We start from the raw sequence: 16,648 nt of genomic DNA on the forward strand, positions 1-16,648 counted from the left end.
CTCTGCATTTTTCCCTTCCACTCTGGACAAAGGCCATTGGAAATGAAATACTATGGCCAGATCTGTCGCAGCCTGTGAATTCATGTATGACGCACAATGCTGATGAAGTCTTTTTCTGGCTAACTCACCGCCTGCTTGTAATGTTGTCTTGACTGTGTGAAAATTTTGCTGTGCTACAGCACATTTTGGAACAATTTGGCTCTCTGAACTGACTCCAAGGGTTCTCTTATAGAACCCCCTTTATCATTGTAATGCATATATTCATTTGTGCCATCATTTTCACTTGTTCTACCTGATTTTATGCTTGTTTATGATTTGTTTGTTATGTACTTGATGGTGCAGGGTGGTGCAGGGACGATTACACTTTGATTGCATCAGGGTGTTATTGGTTTCAGTCCTTAGCGGTATGCTTCTGCACATTCACCAGACAGGGAGGATAGAAACTGTTGAGTAGTGATGAATGGAAACCCTGAAGGTGCCCTAGCACCAGTGTTCAGTAGTGATGAATGGAAACCCTGAAGGTGCCCTAGCACCAGTGTTCAGTAGTGCTGAATAGAAACCCTGAAGGTGCTCTAGCACCGGTGTTAAGTAGTGCTGAATAGAAACCCTGAAGGTTTGCTAACACTGGTGTTCAGTAGTGATGAATAGAAACCCTGAAGGTTTGCTAGCACCGGTGTTCATTAGTGATGAATATAAACCCTGAAGGTGCCCTAGCATTGGTGTTCAGTAGTGATGAATAGAAACCCTGAAGGTGCCCTAGCACCAGTGTTCAGTAGTAATGAATATAAACCCAGAAGGTGCCCTAGCACCGGTGTTCAGTAGTGATGAATAGAAACCCTGAAGGTTTGCTAGAACTGGATTCACTCTGTCCTGCAAATTCCATATTATGATAAAATGTGTGCATGACTGCAGAAATGATTTATTTTAGTAATTTATTTCACTGTAGAACCTTGTTAAGACTTATAATTACTTGGGGTTTTTGGGAAATAATTGTCCCAACATGAAGGGGACATTTTTGTAATAAAAGGATTATCCTTTATGAATGATCATAGAATTCTCCCATCTAAATGGGATGAGCGAGCTGACAACCTTGTGCTATTTGCAAGGAACGCCAGTAACTTTGATAATTCAGTGCTTTCATTTTTGAAAATTACGCGAAGTAGGTGAAAGTTTTTTCAAAGTAAGGACTTTTCTACCAGATGAAGAACAGCACTGAAAGCCTGAGAGCCCCAGCCCTCTGACTATAGGGAGGTGTACTGGGATTTCTGCACGCGTGAGGGCCTTAACTCTAACCCAAACTCTAACCCTGACCCTGACCCTCATCTCCCATAGGAGCCGGAGGAGGAGTTTGTGGACACGCCCATCGAGCTGAGCGGTTCCGCCGAGCCTCCAGCCGCCATGTACCACGGCCCGGCTTACCCACCCCAGCCGTCAGGGCCCCCGCCAGGCACAGAGCCCATCCTGGGGGTCATCCAACAGAGGGAGACCCTGGAGAACCGGCTGGTGGACTGGTGAGGCCCCACGTGTCTTTATATGTTCCAGTACTTCTGATGCTGCTCTTGTGCATTGCACTGCTGAATTTTTTGATTGGCACTTTCACCATTTGCCATATTCGTGGCAGAAGTGGAGGCCTTTGTGATTCTCAGTGTTCGTTCTCATGTGGAACTGGAACAGAGCTCCTCCGCTCACTCTTGGCTTTGCAGGGTGGAGCAGCAGCTGATGGCCAGGGCGATCGCGGGGATGTGTCCCCAGCGTGCGCCGGTGGAGCAGGCCAGCCTGTCCGAGCCGGAGGAGAGCGGCTCTGATATAGGTGAGCCGTCGCTGGGGCTTATGGGTGGAGATGCCGCCGCAGTGTGGCTGTGCGCTCAGGGCCTCCCAGGCATGGCTCACATATATGGAGCACTGTGTTTGGTGTGTAGGGCTCCTGGGCCTTCAGTGATGCGGTAGACCGCTATGTGCTTACGCGTGTTATCCGACTTGGGTCTTCAACCGCAAGGCGCCTCTAGAACAGTTGTGACGATAAGCCTTCTGGTGTCAGTACCCGGTGAATGAGCGGAAGTGCCGTAGACCCGGCAGTGGTTAGGTTAAAGGGGAATTGCACTTCATAACACTTCTGCTTCTGATGACTGATATTGTCCTTCTAATGAATGTCACCCTTCATTTTTCGATTAGTTATTTCATTTTAAATGTCTAACGTTAGAAACAAAGACCGATTTTTTTTTTAGCGCAAGTCCACATAGTAGTACGATTTGCGGTTTTTTCTTCTTTGATTTAGTTTCGTGGCAAATCGAGAAGAAGCGAGAAGCAAAACATTCCGTTAACTTAGCGTTGAAATCGAACAAACTAATGTCTGCTAGCTTTTGTTTGATGCGATATCGGTGTAATAAAGAGGTGCATGTACCCAGTTGTTATAATGCCCCTGTTAAACTTGACTTGAAAGCACATTTTCATAGTTTTCCACACGATGCAACTTTGTGCCAGACATGGCTGGATGTAATCAGACACCCTAACATAACAGCCAAAAAAGTTTGCAAACGAGGACTAAGGGTATGCAGCGACCACTTTGATGGCACCGACTACCAAGGTGACCGTCTGAAGCCTGGAGCTGTACCCACCGTTTTCCCATCATTGGTCGAACAGCTCGAGGTAGGTACTAAGTGGGCTGGCTAACGATATCGCGTCTGTCTGTGATACATAGGATGTCTACCACCAGTTGCCGTTTGTCCTGGGAATAGCCTGTGGTTCCTCAATCTCTGCCCATTCCTGACTCGCTCTCGTATTCCGGCTCGAATTCATAGGGCACAACAATCCCATGATCAAAAACGAAATCTCCTTCGTCCTCAGACATTTTCGGTTTCGCTAGCTAGTAGTCATACAACACTATTTCTACGACCAACCTAATGTTATTGTCTGCAGGTACGCCCACGTCAGAAGTCGTGCAATGATATGCATCCTCGAGTTCGACACTAAACTGCCTAAACTAATCGAAAAAATAAGGGCAACTCATTCATTACAAGGACAATATTAGTCATGAGAAGCAGAAGTGTTATGAAGTGCAATTCCCCATTAAGGTTGGAAATGTTACGTCCCAAATCTGCCCACAACACAAAAACAAGCACAAAAAGAATTAGAACGCAACATAAAGTCCCTTGTGCCCAAAGAAAAACAAAGTTTGACGAAAATCCCCAAGAAATAACCCAAAAACCACAAAATGTATATACAAATGGTCATAGGTGTTGGACATAACAGGTAAGGCCAAAGCAGGGCCTACAGAAGACTAGCCTGCAACAGATAGTCATCTTTCTCCCAACGAAAAACAAGAATTGGTGAGTCTTCCGCAGGTTTCCTACTCTGACCTAGAACCAGCAGGCTTTCTGTAGGGCCACAGGCAGGTGAAGCCAGTCAGGTAATTAGCAGCTTGTTAAGGTGGAGCACAGGAGGAAAAAGCAGCACGGATCACACACAGGGGGTCAGTGTAAGCACCTGCACGTAACGGACCCACGCCAGAGCTCCCGTCTCCACTGGTTTTCTCATTACAGCTGAATTGGCCATTCTCATCTCCCGGGCTCTTCCAGTTCAGAGATTTCAGTTGGGTTCGGCTTTCGCGCCATGGAGGAGCGAGGCAGCGCACAGCTTACTGGCCCATTAGTTTTCACTTTGGTTTAATAGCAGGATCAATGGAGCATCAAACGCAGGGCTGAGGCTGCGGTCTTCAGTATCGTGCGCAGGTTTTAAATGGAGAACGCTGAAACCCTGAAGGTGTGTACGCTGTGTGCTTTTTCTCTCCTTACTCAGTTAACAGCCTCTGCATGTCTTCTCACAGTGTGTGTGTGTGTGTGTGTGTGTGGGGGGGGGGATTGGTCTTTGGCTGTGCCCTGGTGTTGAGGGTTGTGGACAGGCAGGGGGGTGAATGTAGGGTAGTAGTTCCAATATGTTCCCACATTGTGTAGCCGCAAACATGTAGCAGTAGCAGATGGCTGTGTGACCGTCTATGGCAGCATGTCATGCACAGGGGGGAGCACCGGACATGAGTGAGCCCTGGGTTGGGCCCCTCACTGAGCGCGCTCCAGTTCCACCCAGTGTGTGGATACACAAATATGAGTAAAGCAAACAAAGCATTACATTACATTACATTCATTTGGCAGACGCTTTTATCCAAAGCGACGTACAAAAGTGCATTTTCATGATCGTAGACAACTGCTGAACACGGGTTCAGTAAGGTACAATTACTTATTTTGTACAGCTATTTCTAGCCGAGAACAATGAACACTATCCTGGACTAACATCTGCAAAGCCAACTAGGCAGAAGAATAGGCTACAGTATTAGGACAAATACAATTTACCAAGAAGTGCAGGGATGGGGCAACATGTAACAAGTGACAGGAAAAAGGGTATTTTTTTAAATTTAAAAAAAAATATTTATACAGCGTGGTGGTGGTTAGTCTAGGTATAGTCTGAAGAGATGAGTCTTCAGGCCAAGGCCATGTGTTGGTCTCGCTCATTATTATCACTCGCGCTGCTGCAGTCAAGTGTGCCAGGCTGTTCGGGCTACGCAGGTGACCCCTCGTCAGTTTGCTCTGGATTGGTCCTTAAAGGGATAGTTAGCATATTTTAGACCCAGGCCCGACGACTTTCTCACCACAAATTATGTCATAAATTGGGGACATGTTGGGCTTAAAGCCCTCCAATATAGAATTTGCGTAGCTCACTCTCTGTTGGCCATTAGCTTTGTTAGCCAAATAACATTGATTTTATAGGGGCTATGAATCACCACTTGACAGCTACGGTATTTAATAAACATATCAATAAACTGAACTTAAATTAACAACATGTTTCTTTTTAAGGTCTGACTGGTCTGGAATGGTCCTTACAGACTGTGTGGTTTCTCTGAAGTGGTCCTTATGGTCTGCGTGGTTTATTCTGGAACAGTCCTTATGGTCTGTGTGGTTTATTCTGGAACAGTCCTTATGGTCTGTGTGGTTTATTCTGGAATAGTCCTTATGGTCTGTGTGGTTTATTCTGGAATAGTCCTTATGGTCTGTGTGGTTTCTCTGAAATTGCACTTTTGGTTTGTGTGGTTTGTTCTGGAACAGTCTTTAGGGTATCTCTAGTTTATTCTGGAACCATCCTTATGGTCTGTGTGGTTAGTTCTGGAACAGTCATTATGATATGTGTGGTTTATACTGGAACAGTCCTTATGGTCTGTGTGGTTTGTTATGAAGCAGTCCTTTGTGCTCTGTATGGTTTGTTCGGTTTGTTCAGGAACCGTCCTTATGGTCTATGTGGTTTGTTATGAAGCAGTCCTTTATGCTCTGTATGGTTTGTTCTGTTTGTTCTGGACCCGTACTTATGGTCTGTGTGGTTCCTCTAAATAAAATAAACTGGAACTTGGTTTGTTTTTATGGTATGTGTGGTTTATTCACAAACAGTCCTTAAGGTCTGTATGGTTTCTCTGAAACAGCTCTTATGGTCTGTGTGGTCTACGCTGGAACAGTTCTTATGGTCTGTGTGTTTTTTCTGGAATGGTCTTCATGGTCTGTGTGGTTTATTCTGGAACACTTCCTATGGTCTGTGTGGTTTATTCTGGAATAATCTTTATGGTCGGTGTGGTTTTTTCTGGAACAGTTCTTAAGGTCTGTGAGGTTTATTCTGGAACACTCCTAATGGTCTGTTTGCTTTCTGTTGTCAGTCGAAGCGGCTGGTGGAGGGGGCCTGCAGTATTTTGTGGATGCGGGAGTTCCAGTCGATTCGGCCTTGATCCGCCAGTATGTGACTGATGCCCTGGCCGAGACTGTTGCCCTCATGCTCGGCCAGAGAGAGGGGCAAGGACGGCCCACCACACCCCCCCAGCCTCTGGACGTCCCATGCACAGCGGTGAGTAAGCTGCTTTACCTCCCCCTCACCCTTTCACTGCCCTGTGCTCCTGCCTCCTCCTCCTCACCAGCCTGTGCTCCTGTCTCCTCCTCATCACCCATGCATGCTTGTGCTTGTGTGTGTGTTTGTGTGTTTTTGTGTGTGTGTGTGTGTGTTTGTGTGTTTGTGTGTTTGCGTGTGTGTGTGTGTGTGTGTGTGTGTTTGTGTGTTTGCGTGTGTGTGTGTGTGTGTGTGTGTGTGTGTGTGTGTGTGTGTGTGCTTGGGTGCACATACATTTTTATACATTTCTTTTTCATCCTAGTTGCAACAGGTGTGTGGCCTCTTTCGAGCCATGAGCTACATGGTAACCAGGTTATTGTGTGTCGTGTCTTTGAAGGAGGTGGTGGTGCCCACGCCTGTGCCCAGTCCCAGGGAGAGCCCCCTGCCCCTAGCCAAAGAGCCTTCTCCTCACAGCACCCCGGAGCCCTCAGAACAGGGCTCCACCACTGAGTCGCCCCGGGACCTCCTGCCCCCTGAGGACCGGGGCACAGGGCCTGCAGGTCAGAGCTGAATCTCCGTCTCATCGTCTGCGGTCATATAGCAATCAGATAGCTTTCACATCTGATCAAACAGCTGTCGTCCCTGTGACATCATTATGCTCTCAAATTAGGCATTATGCCTGTAGCATCATGATCTCAAATCATATAGGAGATATCCCTGTAGTGTCATGATCTCAAATCATATAGGAGATTTCCCTGTAGTGTCATGATCTCAAATCATATAGGAGATTTCCCTGTAGTGTCATGATCTCAAATCATATAGGAGCTATCCCTGTAGTGTCATGATCTCAAATCATATAGGAGCTATCCCTGTAGTGTCATGATCTCAAATCATATAGGAGATATCCCTGTAGCATCATAATCTCAAATCATATAGGAGATATCCCTGTAGTGTCATGATCTCAAATCATATAGGAGATATCCCTGTTGCATCATGATCTCAAATCATATAAGAGGTATCCCTGTAGCATCATGATCTCAAATCATATAGGAGATATCCCTGTAGCATCATGATCTCAAATCATATGAGATATCCCTGTAGCATCATAATCTAAAATCATATGGGATTTATCCCTGCAGTGTCATAGTCTCAAATCCTATTATCTCTGTTGCCTTGCATTCACCGCAGGAGCAGAACGGAGTCCAGTGGCCACTCCCACCATCACTCCTGTCTCATCTCCACCTCGAGTGGCAACGCCCCCAGCCCTTCCCACTCCTCAGAGTATGGAGTCAGCGCGACACCTCAACCCCTGGGGAGATGCCGAGCTCCCCCTGGAGGAGGAGGTCCCACACTGTGATATTGAGGACTCCCTGCAGTACCACAGGCCAGTGTGAGTCTGTCTGTCTGCCTGCCATTGAACACTCACAGAACCCATCACTCACAAACCAGTGGAGTAGAATTCAGTCAAACCCAACACTCACAGACCAATAGACTGGAATTCTGTTAAACTCAACACTCACAGACCAATAGACTGGAATTCTGTTAAACTCAACACTCACAGACCAATAGACTGGAATTCTGTTAAACTCAACACTCATAGATCAGTGGACTAGAATTCAGTCAAACACAACTCTCATAGACCAGTGGACTGGAATTCAGTCAAACTCAACACTCTTAGACCAGTGGACTAGAATTCAGTCAAACACAACCTTCATAGACCAATGGACTGGAATTCAGTCAAACTCAACACTCTTAGACCAGTGGACTGGAATTCAGTCAAACACAACTCTCATAGACCAGTGGACTGGAATTCAGTCAAACACAACTCTCATAGACCAGTGGACTGGAATTCAGTCAAACTCAACACTCTTAGACCAGTGGACTGGAATTCAGTCAAACACAACTCTCATAGACCAGTGGACTGGAATTCAGTCAAACACAACACTCTTAGACCAGTGGACTGGAATTCAGTCAAACACAACACTCTTAGACCAGTGGACTGGAATTCAGTCAAACTCAACACTCTTAGACCAGTGGACTGGAATTCAGTCAAACTCAACACTCTTAGACCAGTGGACTGGAATTCAGTCAAACACAACACTCTTGGACCAGTGGACTGGAATTCAGTCAAACTCAACACTCTTAGACCAGTGGACTGGAATTCAGTCAAACTCAACACTCTTGGACCCGTGGACTGGAATTCAGTCAAACTCAACACTCTTAGACCAGTGGACTGGAATTCAGTCAAACCCAACACTCTTAGACCAGTGGACTGGAATTCAGTCAAACCCAACACTCTTAGACCAGTGGACTGGAATTCAGTCAAACTCAACACTCTTAGACCAGTAGAATTCAATCCAGTCAAACCGAATGCTTATAGACCAGTAGAATTGAATTCAATCAGACGCAACACTCATAAACCACAAGAGTGGAATTCAATAAATACTTTTATCCCTTTTACTGACCCAATCCACATAGTGCACTAAACATGTCTTTGCTTTTTTGTCTCCTAAAATTTGAAGCATCCGCTGGTAGCACCAACTTTTGTAACTAATTGTAAATATCTGTGTCCGCTTTTTGTAATCTTCTTGTTTATCTTCAGCAATGGAAGATATGTAAATATGCTAATATTGCGGAAAAATGCTAATATTTGGAAAGCATGTGGTGTTGGATTGGCCTGTGGAAATTTTGATTGATTATGTAACATCTGGCCATGCTATGACAGGACTCTATAAAATACCATATCAAGCTTTTTCAGGAGATTGCATTACAAATGAGATGATCCAAGATATTGTATTGCAAATTAGAAGCCATAATTGTGAGGCTGTGTTGTCCTTACTTAACCACCAAATGCTTGGTTGTAATTTGAGATGTATTTGATGTAATTTTTCTATCATTACAAGGTGTCATATATCGATATGCCTTTAGCACTCTCACTCACCACAGTCTGCACAGACAGTCCCGGTCCCATCCAGTCTGCTTGTGTGAGAGAATTCATCCTGGCAGAAAAATATGGCTGCTTCAGTATTCATATTAACTGCTGGCTGGTCACTCTTCTATTCAGAATTCTGAACTGGCAAAACAAAAGAAAGGGACTACAATTTACTGAACAGACCGAGGGATTTTTTAAACAACAGCCCCCTCTGCTGTCTACTGTGTGAATTGACATCAGGGTCTGGTATAAGTGCTATTAATCCAGTGTGTGCATCAATGAAAGTGCAGAAATGCTGAACATTCTGAGGCTAAGCTATACTAAAGCAAGCTTACGAAAGCTTCAATCAAAGTTAATTATCTGAATGTGACCATTTATGTTAGAATATCTTACAAATTCCCTGGCCATGAACTTCTAATAATAGTTTTTTTTCCCCTGTAAGGCATTTTAGTCAAGAACATAAGAAGCATAAATCCCGTTTTCATGTAGTCCCATTATTAGTGTTTTTGTCCTCCAGACAAGAAATGGTATTACTTGAAGCAATATTACACACAATTAGACATTAATTAATTAATTAATTATTAATTTAAAAATTGTAGATATTGGAAATTGTTGTACAATTGTTTATATGAAAGGTATTTATGAGTTAAAAAGAAAATAAACACAGTACATAGTTCACCAGTGGTAGATAATACATTTCTATTTCCAAGACTTACTTGCTTGTGTCTCCCCCCACAGGGTAATGTCCGTTGCTAAAGAGGAGGAGCCTGTCAGCCTGGTGTCCGTATCTCCGCCTCTTCTTCCAAAGCAGCCGTCCCCACCCCGACACTCCACGACCCCTCCCCTTTTGCCTGAGACCCCACCCCCCGCCTCCTCTCCCTCCAGTGCGGACAGCAGCTCGAGTCCGTCCGTCACAGAGACGGACGCAGCCGGCAGGCACATCTCAGAGGGGGAGCTGCTCCTCAGCTCTGGACCCATGGCAGCAGCGAGAGGTAACCCTGCCCCCGCCTCCTCTGAGTCGCACTGTCCGCTATTCTACACCAACATCTGCAATCTACAAGCTACTGACTTCTGTGATCTGGTGTAGTGCGCTTCAGCCAGCATTGTGTTTGTAAGTCAGTGGTAGAGTCCCCTTGAATCACTGGCTGCAGCTGAAGCCCCTCCTCCCAAGACCATTATGTAGAAGTAGTAACTGACCAGGAGGATGGGCGGACTTTTATCGGCACCTCATCTGGCTCATGTTGCCTGAAGGTCGACAAGGCTAAACGATGTTTAAATTTCATATCAGGACATGTATTGTATTTATAGCTTCTAGCATTGTGCCTTATTTTAATATATGTTCCACAATATTTATTTGTTTGAAATAGCTAGCTTTATGAGTAAAATAAGTCCTTATTTAAGCTGGCAGTGTCTCCTGTTCCCACAGTTATGGCAGAGGAAGGACTGACTTTACCTGCCTTCAACACAAGTCTCTCCAGCTCCCTGCATGGAGTCCTGGACATTGTGAGAGCTTGCACTCACTCACTATTGATATGCACACACACTCACACACATGCACACACACACACACACACGCTCACATACTCGCAAACACACACACATATTCATACATTTACTGTCCATGCACGCATATTCACATACACAAACCTTGACAAACTGTACATACGCACACTCACATTCACTTGATGTTCATATGCGAATACACTGACTCACACTCACACACACGTTTGTACAGTCACATACTGTTCACACATTTATACGCACTTACGTGTATACATCTATATACACGTACACTTTCATATTGTACTGGTAAACATGCATGTACAGCATGCATACACACACACAGTAAACACATGTGTACATGCATGCGCACACACACAAAATAAAGGAATCCCTGATGTGAGTCTCTTAGGGTGTTTGGGCCCCTCACTGTGGCCAGCGCAGCCCGTGTACGCTGGCATAGCCTCCCACCGTTTGGGGTTCTGCCAAGTAACACAGCACCACTCTTCCACAAGTCCCTCATTTTATGCCTGGCTCATCATTGGAGAGCAAAACCTCAGGCATCCAGAGCATTGCTTAAGTGATCATGTGGGTTCAGTTCTGGTGACACAGAATGGTTACCGTCCATTTTGTGCTCATCAAACTACTGGGCTGCTGCTGATGCTCTGTGAACGGGGGCATTGCCATTTTGGAAGACACCTCGCAGGAACGAAATGCTTCCACATGAGGTGAAGATGGTGCAGTAGCTCAGTACAATTAAGAAATGGTTAACATTGACCTTGCTTTTTGAGGGCACGACTGCACCGAAGCCATGTCAGGAATGCAGGCCCCATTCTGTTATGGGACCACCAGAACCCTTCCATTTGGAGTTCTGTGCAGTTTCCATGTTTTCTTGTTAGCTTTATATACATTAAGCTGCCAGTGGCTACAAGTGCAGCACCTTCTCTCAGTGTCCACTGAACTGAGCTCACCCTGCATATTCCCCCACAGCCTCAGACACATACCGTGCCTTCAGAAGGTGTTCACCCTTCCTCAGCTGGTTCACATTTCATCCCGTTACTTCGTAAAATTATAATGCATTGAAATATCAGAAATAAATTCTACAAATTTATGATGCAAAAAATATTTTTTTATTTAACACTTTTTTAAATTGAAGAATTACATTTCTAATTTACAAAAGTATTCACCCCCAGACTCTATAGAATCACCTTTAGCAAGAATTACAGCTCTACAGAAGACAGAGTCTTCTCATGTCTGTATTTGCTCAGATTTTTATTTGGATTTAAGTATGGGCTTTGGCTGGGCTGTTCCAGAATACTGACAGCCCTGAAATCGGTGACTATGCATAAAAAGTGCTGTTATTTCTACATGGTGAATGTATGAAAATACCCTTTAATAAAAGCTGGCATTACATAATAATAAAATCTTTAATAAAATCTGCATTACATTTACATTACATCACATTTATTTGGCAGACGCTTTTATCCAAAGCGACGTACAATAAGTGACTTATGTCATAACCCACATGTGGATTGTGATTACAAAAATAGTGGAGTACAGAATAAAATTAAGAAAAAAAAGTCTCAAACATTATGGAGCTCACTGTAGGTGGACCTCATTACTGTATTTAGTTTGATCTCTCAAGAAAATGGAGTACACCTGGACCTGTTTAGGTTATTAGTGTAAAGGGGGTGCATACTTTTCTGGTCATTTTTACATTTTTATTCTTAGTGTAATTCTAGAGACCTCTATTTCATTTTGATATTAGTGAGTTTATTCAAGGAGAATAAATCCCCTATTCCCTGAGAAATATCTATATTTGACTTTGAAATAATCAGGGAGGGTGAAAACTTTCAGAAGGCACTCTACTTAAAAACACAGATAAACAGAAACCAACATGCACAGGCACACTTGCGCTCGCACACACACACACACACACACACACACACACACACACACACACACGCACACGCGCACACACACACACACGCACACACACACCCTTTCTTCATTAGTGTGCTGTGTTAGTGGCTGTGTTGATTGTGCTGGTGTAAATCTGCTGTGTGTAATCCCGCCCCTCCCCTGTCCCCTGTTCCAGGATTATGACCCGCCCAGCGAGGGCCAGGTGGTGAGGAGGCCTCGGGTCCCACACCACCGCGACCCCTTCCTCTCGCTGCTGGCCAAAATGGACCAGGGTCCCATGCTGCTGCAAGAGGTCTCTCACCACCCCGAGGTAGTTCTCCCCTGAAACACTGCCCCCTACCTTCAGGAGGTTACCTACCACCCCAAGGTAGTCCTCCCCTAAAACACTGCCCCCTACCTCCAGGAGGTTACCTACCACCCCAAGGTAGTCCTCCCCTAAAACACTGCCCCCTACCTCCAGGAGGTTACCTACCACCGCGAGGTAGCCCTGCTCTCAAAGCCACGCACCTACAGTCAGTGGCCACTTTATTAGGTGCTCCTGTGTAGTACCAGGTAGGATCCCCTTTGGACTCCCAAACAGCGTGATTTTGAAGTGGAATTTTCACAGGTATGCTGTGGCATTCACATGATGCTAACTGGTATAAAGGGAACTAATGCCAGGAAAACATTCCTCACACCATTACACCACCACCTATCTGCAGCATTAACACAAGGCAAGATGGATCCTTGGATTCACGCTGGTCATGCCAAATTCTGCCCCTACCATCTGTGTGTCTCAGCAGAAATCGAGATTCATCAGACCAGGCAGTTTTCCAATCATCAATCATCCAGTTTTGGTGATCACATGCCCACTGTAGCCTCATCATCTTGTTCTTAGCTGACAGAAGTGAAACCAGGCATTATCTTCTCCTGCTGTAGTCCGTTTGCTGCAATGTGTTGTATGTTCAGAAATGCCCTTCTACACATCACTATTGTAAACAGCTGTTAATTGAGCATTTGTGGCCTTTCTGTTAGCTTGTATGAGTCTGCCCATTCTCTCATTGACAAGGTGTTTTAGCCCACAGAGCTAGGTGTTTTTAGATGTGAAGCACCTCCTGGACCTGCCTTGTAACTCGCTCACTCACTCACATTTAGCAGGTTGAGGATTCTCCACAAGGGGGAGCTATTAGCACTCGCGGTGCTTTGCATCAATGTCTGTCGTTGTTTGTTTATTGTGTCATTCTCTGTAAACTCTAGAGACTGTAGGGCAGCTGTTTCTGAGATGATGGAATCACCATGTCTTGCACCAGCAATCACACCATGATCATAGTTGCTTAGGCCATGCGTCTTTCCAATTCTGATGTTTGGTTGAACAAAACTAAAGCTTTTCAAAATATCTGAATGCTTTATATGTTCATCTGCAGGCACTTGATTTGCTGTTTGGGGGAGTAGGCTATTCGCATTAACCGCTTAGGTCATACTGGCCAGAGTGGGTTTATTCCTTTTCATTCAGTTGTTTCATTTTCAGCTAAATTTTCAATCAATCTGGTCATACGATTTACCATTTTAAAGTGTTAAAATAAAACTCACGGTTCTGGCCCTATAAGGTATTTTACGATGCCAGTGTTTTAGCGATGAACAACTTATTATTTTGTAATGTGTGGAGGGTTGCAGGGTCCTTACATTCTATGCATTTTTGAAATACACAAACAACAGGAATCACGGTAAAGTTGGTATCTTTATCACGGAAAGGGTCCAGTGAACAAAATCCATAGTAGTTTTTAGTCCTCAAAAAGTGCTACCTCAGAGAAACATCGATGTGCATTGTTTACTTTGCAGTTCTCTGGAGAAATTATCATGAGCAATCCCTCAGTATAGCCAATGAGACTGCCGTGCTCAAGAAACGACTCATCATGGGCAGTATAACTTCTACCCAGTACACAGCCAACCAATGCCCAGCTATTATAGTGATGACCAAGATGTGTTTTAGCCAATGAGATTATGTTTCCAAAGGTGTGCAGGTTGTTAGGCTTGCATTAAAGGACACGTATTGCTTCCCCTACGTAAACAAATTATAGCTTTTACAGTACGCACACTGGCAACATTACTCCACTCCACTCAAAAAAAAATCTTTTAGGTGAGAAAGAACTTACTCTGTTTGAGCTTCTGTTAATTTGTTTCAGTAATATTTAGCATAACAAATATTATCTGGGAAAACAATCCTCCAATGGTTACCTTTCAGAAAAGACTTTATGGCTGATTATGCCTGTAGTCAAAATGGTTCAATAATTGTAGCCATTTTACTTTGGGTATGTCACTTTCAGGCTTGTGTTAAAAAGGGGGTGCTGCAGAAGGGGTTAACATGTGCCTAATAAAGTGGCCACTGAGTGTACGCCTCTACTGTGCTAGGAACAACCAGGGAAGTCGAGTGCGTCAGCTTTCCTTAGGATGCACAACTTAGCCTTTCACTTGATATTGGGTGTGAGTCGGGCTTTGTCTTTTCTGGATTTGATGATGTCTGTGAGTCAGGTTTTTTACTTTCTGGATTTGGTGATGGCTGTCGGTTAGGTTTTGTTCATTGAAACGCAGCTACACCACCCTCCCCTTTGGAACAAGATTTATGTGAACACAGCGACTTCCCGCCCAAAAATGCAGAAGCAGATCTGGGGAAAATGCACTGAATTCCAAAACCCATGAATGCCCATGAAATAACTCTGCCTTCATTTTCTATTTCATCCTCCTGGAATGGAGTAACTGGAGTTGTTTGCTTCCCTGGAAATTCCACACAGACGCCTGCGCATGAACATACAAATGGGGGAACTGGGTGGAAAATGGCTTCTTCCAGAGTAGAATAATAATGTAGTATTTTCAGGAATACACAAACGCTCCCAAGGTAAACAGGATGACAGGGTTTTATTTGACCTGTGTTTTGAATATGAGAATGACTGCAAGGGGTGGATCATTTTAACAATTACTTTATCCACAACACAAAGAGAATCATGTTTAAAAGAAAATAAACCTTGAAGATGTTTATTTTAATTAAAAAGACAAAGATTTGTGAGAGAGAAAGATTTTTTCCTTGCCACCGACCCCCTTATCGCGTTTATGTGGGGATTTTAGGACAGGCTCTGCTGTTAAGTGTATTTTGGCAAAATATTTCTGAAATGCACAATACAATTTGATTTTATTTGATGTGATAAACTAATATAAGTAAACTGAATATAAACATAAAACATAAAAACAGAAAATCTAATTGCTTTATATGTTTACTGTTTACTCTGATTTGATGATGATGATGATAAAAGGAAACGCCATCCCGGAGGGCACTTTGTGGGTGACAGGTCAAAATGGCAGGGGCGCAATATTGTGAAAAATCTATTACCCCTTAACTATTATTTTCGAGAATCATAATCATCGTTCCTTGCTGTAACAAAGAAAAACAATTTCAGGGTTTTAGACCTTTCACTATTTTAAAATCTATTTCAGTACCATAATGTACCAACAGAGGGAACCACAAAATAAGAAATAGAAGCACTGTCTGCAAGATCTTGGCACACTGCCCTCTCATTGTGCTCTGTTGGCAAATTTAGCCGCGTCAATGTACTGATTGCTGGCAAAGTGGCTTTTATATTAAGCTCAGGATCAAACGTAATCATTGAATGGTTACGGTATTCAATGTTTTGTACATTTTCAAGTCCATGCATGCAATATTTAGAAAGTAGCTAAGCTGAGTATCTAAAAAGACCTTCCTCACAATTCAATCCTCAGAATAGCCTGGGTTTGTAGGAATTTCATCGCTGTAACTATGGCAACAATCATTGTAAAATATACATGGAAAATAGGAATTTGGTTTTGAAAGCGTGGCCCTTACAGTGTGGTCTTTCAGCAGAAAGAGGATTGCACATGGCCATTTGCACATTGGGTCAGTTGCACACTGATGACCCGGTTTGAGCCCCGGTCCTGGCGGGTCCGAGTGTGGCCAGTGGACTGAGGGCGCAGCAGTTGGATGGTGGGAGAATCTCCCCACACAAAGCAGCCTTGTGTAGCATCGGAATCGCGGTCCGGGGCTGGAGGTGTCATGCACCAGAGGAGACGCGGCGACTTCCTTCCTACCGCCGACCGACGGGGTTGTGTAGCGGCTCTTTCCCTGCAGTACACGGGGAATTCAATAGCACTACGATACAGCTGGCAGCCAAATTGTGAGAAAAACAAAGAAAAACAAACAAAACAAATTTTTCTTAAAAAAGAAAGAGAATTATTTATGGGTGAACAGTTAAAAAGTCTGAGTGCTAAAGAGGGAAGAAATCCTAATGGCAGATATATTGTACTATTCAGGGTAAGCTTGTGCTTGAACTACTGTATATTGCACAGGTAAACACTGTGTCCTGTATGTTTTGTGTGATTAAAACTGCATCTTGGCATACCTAATGTTGAATTTCACATTGGTTTACCCACCATACC

General features: G+C 44.1%; 1 protein-coding gene across 2 annotated transcripts in view; it reads left to right on the forward strand.

Annotated features, from left to right (window-relative positions):
• The window catches only part of kiaa0586 (KIAA0586 ortholog), a 206,722-nt gene that overhangs the window by 136,478 nt on the left and 53,596 nt on the right, over nucleotides 1-16,648 (forward strand). For both annotated transcript variants that reach the window (XM_035416304.1, XM_035416312.1), the window contains 8 exons: nucleotides 1,333-1,511; nucleotides 1,704-1,810; nucleotides 5,690-5,874; nucleotides 6,251-6,413; nucleotides 7,042-7,243; nucleotides 9,524-9,777; nucleotides 10,212-10,288; nucleotides 12,384-12,518. In XM_035416304.1, coding sequence (XP_035272195.1) covers nucleotides 1,333-1,511; nucleotides 1,704-1,810; nucleotides 5,690-5,874; nucleotides 6,251-6,413; nucleotides 7,042-7,243; nucleotides 9,524-9,777; nucleotides 10,212-10,288; nucleotides 12,384-12,518 — 1,302 coding nt within the window. The remainder of the gene's footprint in view (nucleotides 1-1,332; nucleotides 1,512-1,703; nucleotides 1,811-5,689; nucleotides 5,875-6,250; nucleotides 6,414-7,041; nucleotides 7,244-9,523; nucleotides 9,778-10,211; nucleotides 10,289-12,383; nucleotides 12,519-16,648) is intronic.

Source organism: Anguilla anguilla, chromosome 1 (assembly GCF_013347855.1).
Source record: "Anguilla anguilla isolate fAngAng1 chromosome 1, fAngAng1.pri, whole genome shotgun sequence".
Classification (NCBI taxonomy): Eukaryota; Metazoa; Chordata; class Actinopteri; order Anguilliformes; family Anguillidae; genus Anguilla; species Anguilla anguilla.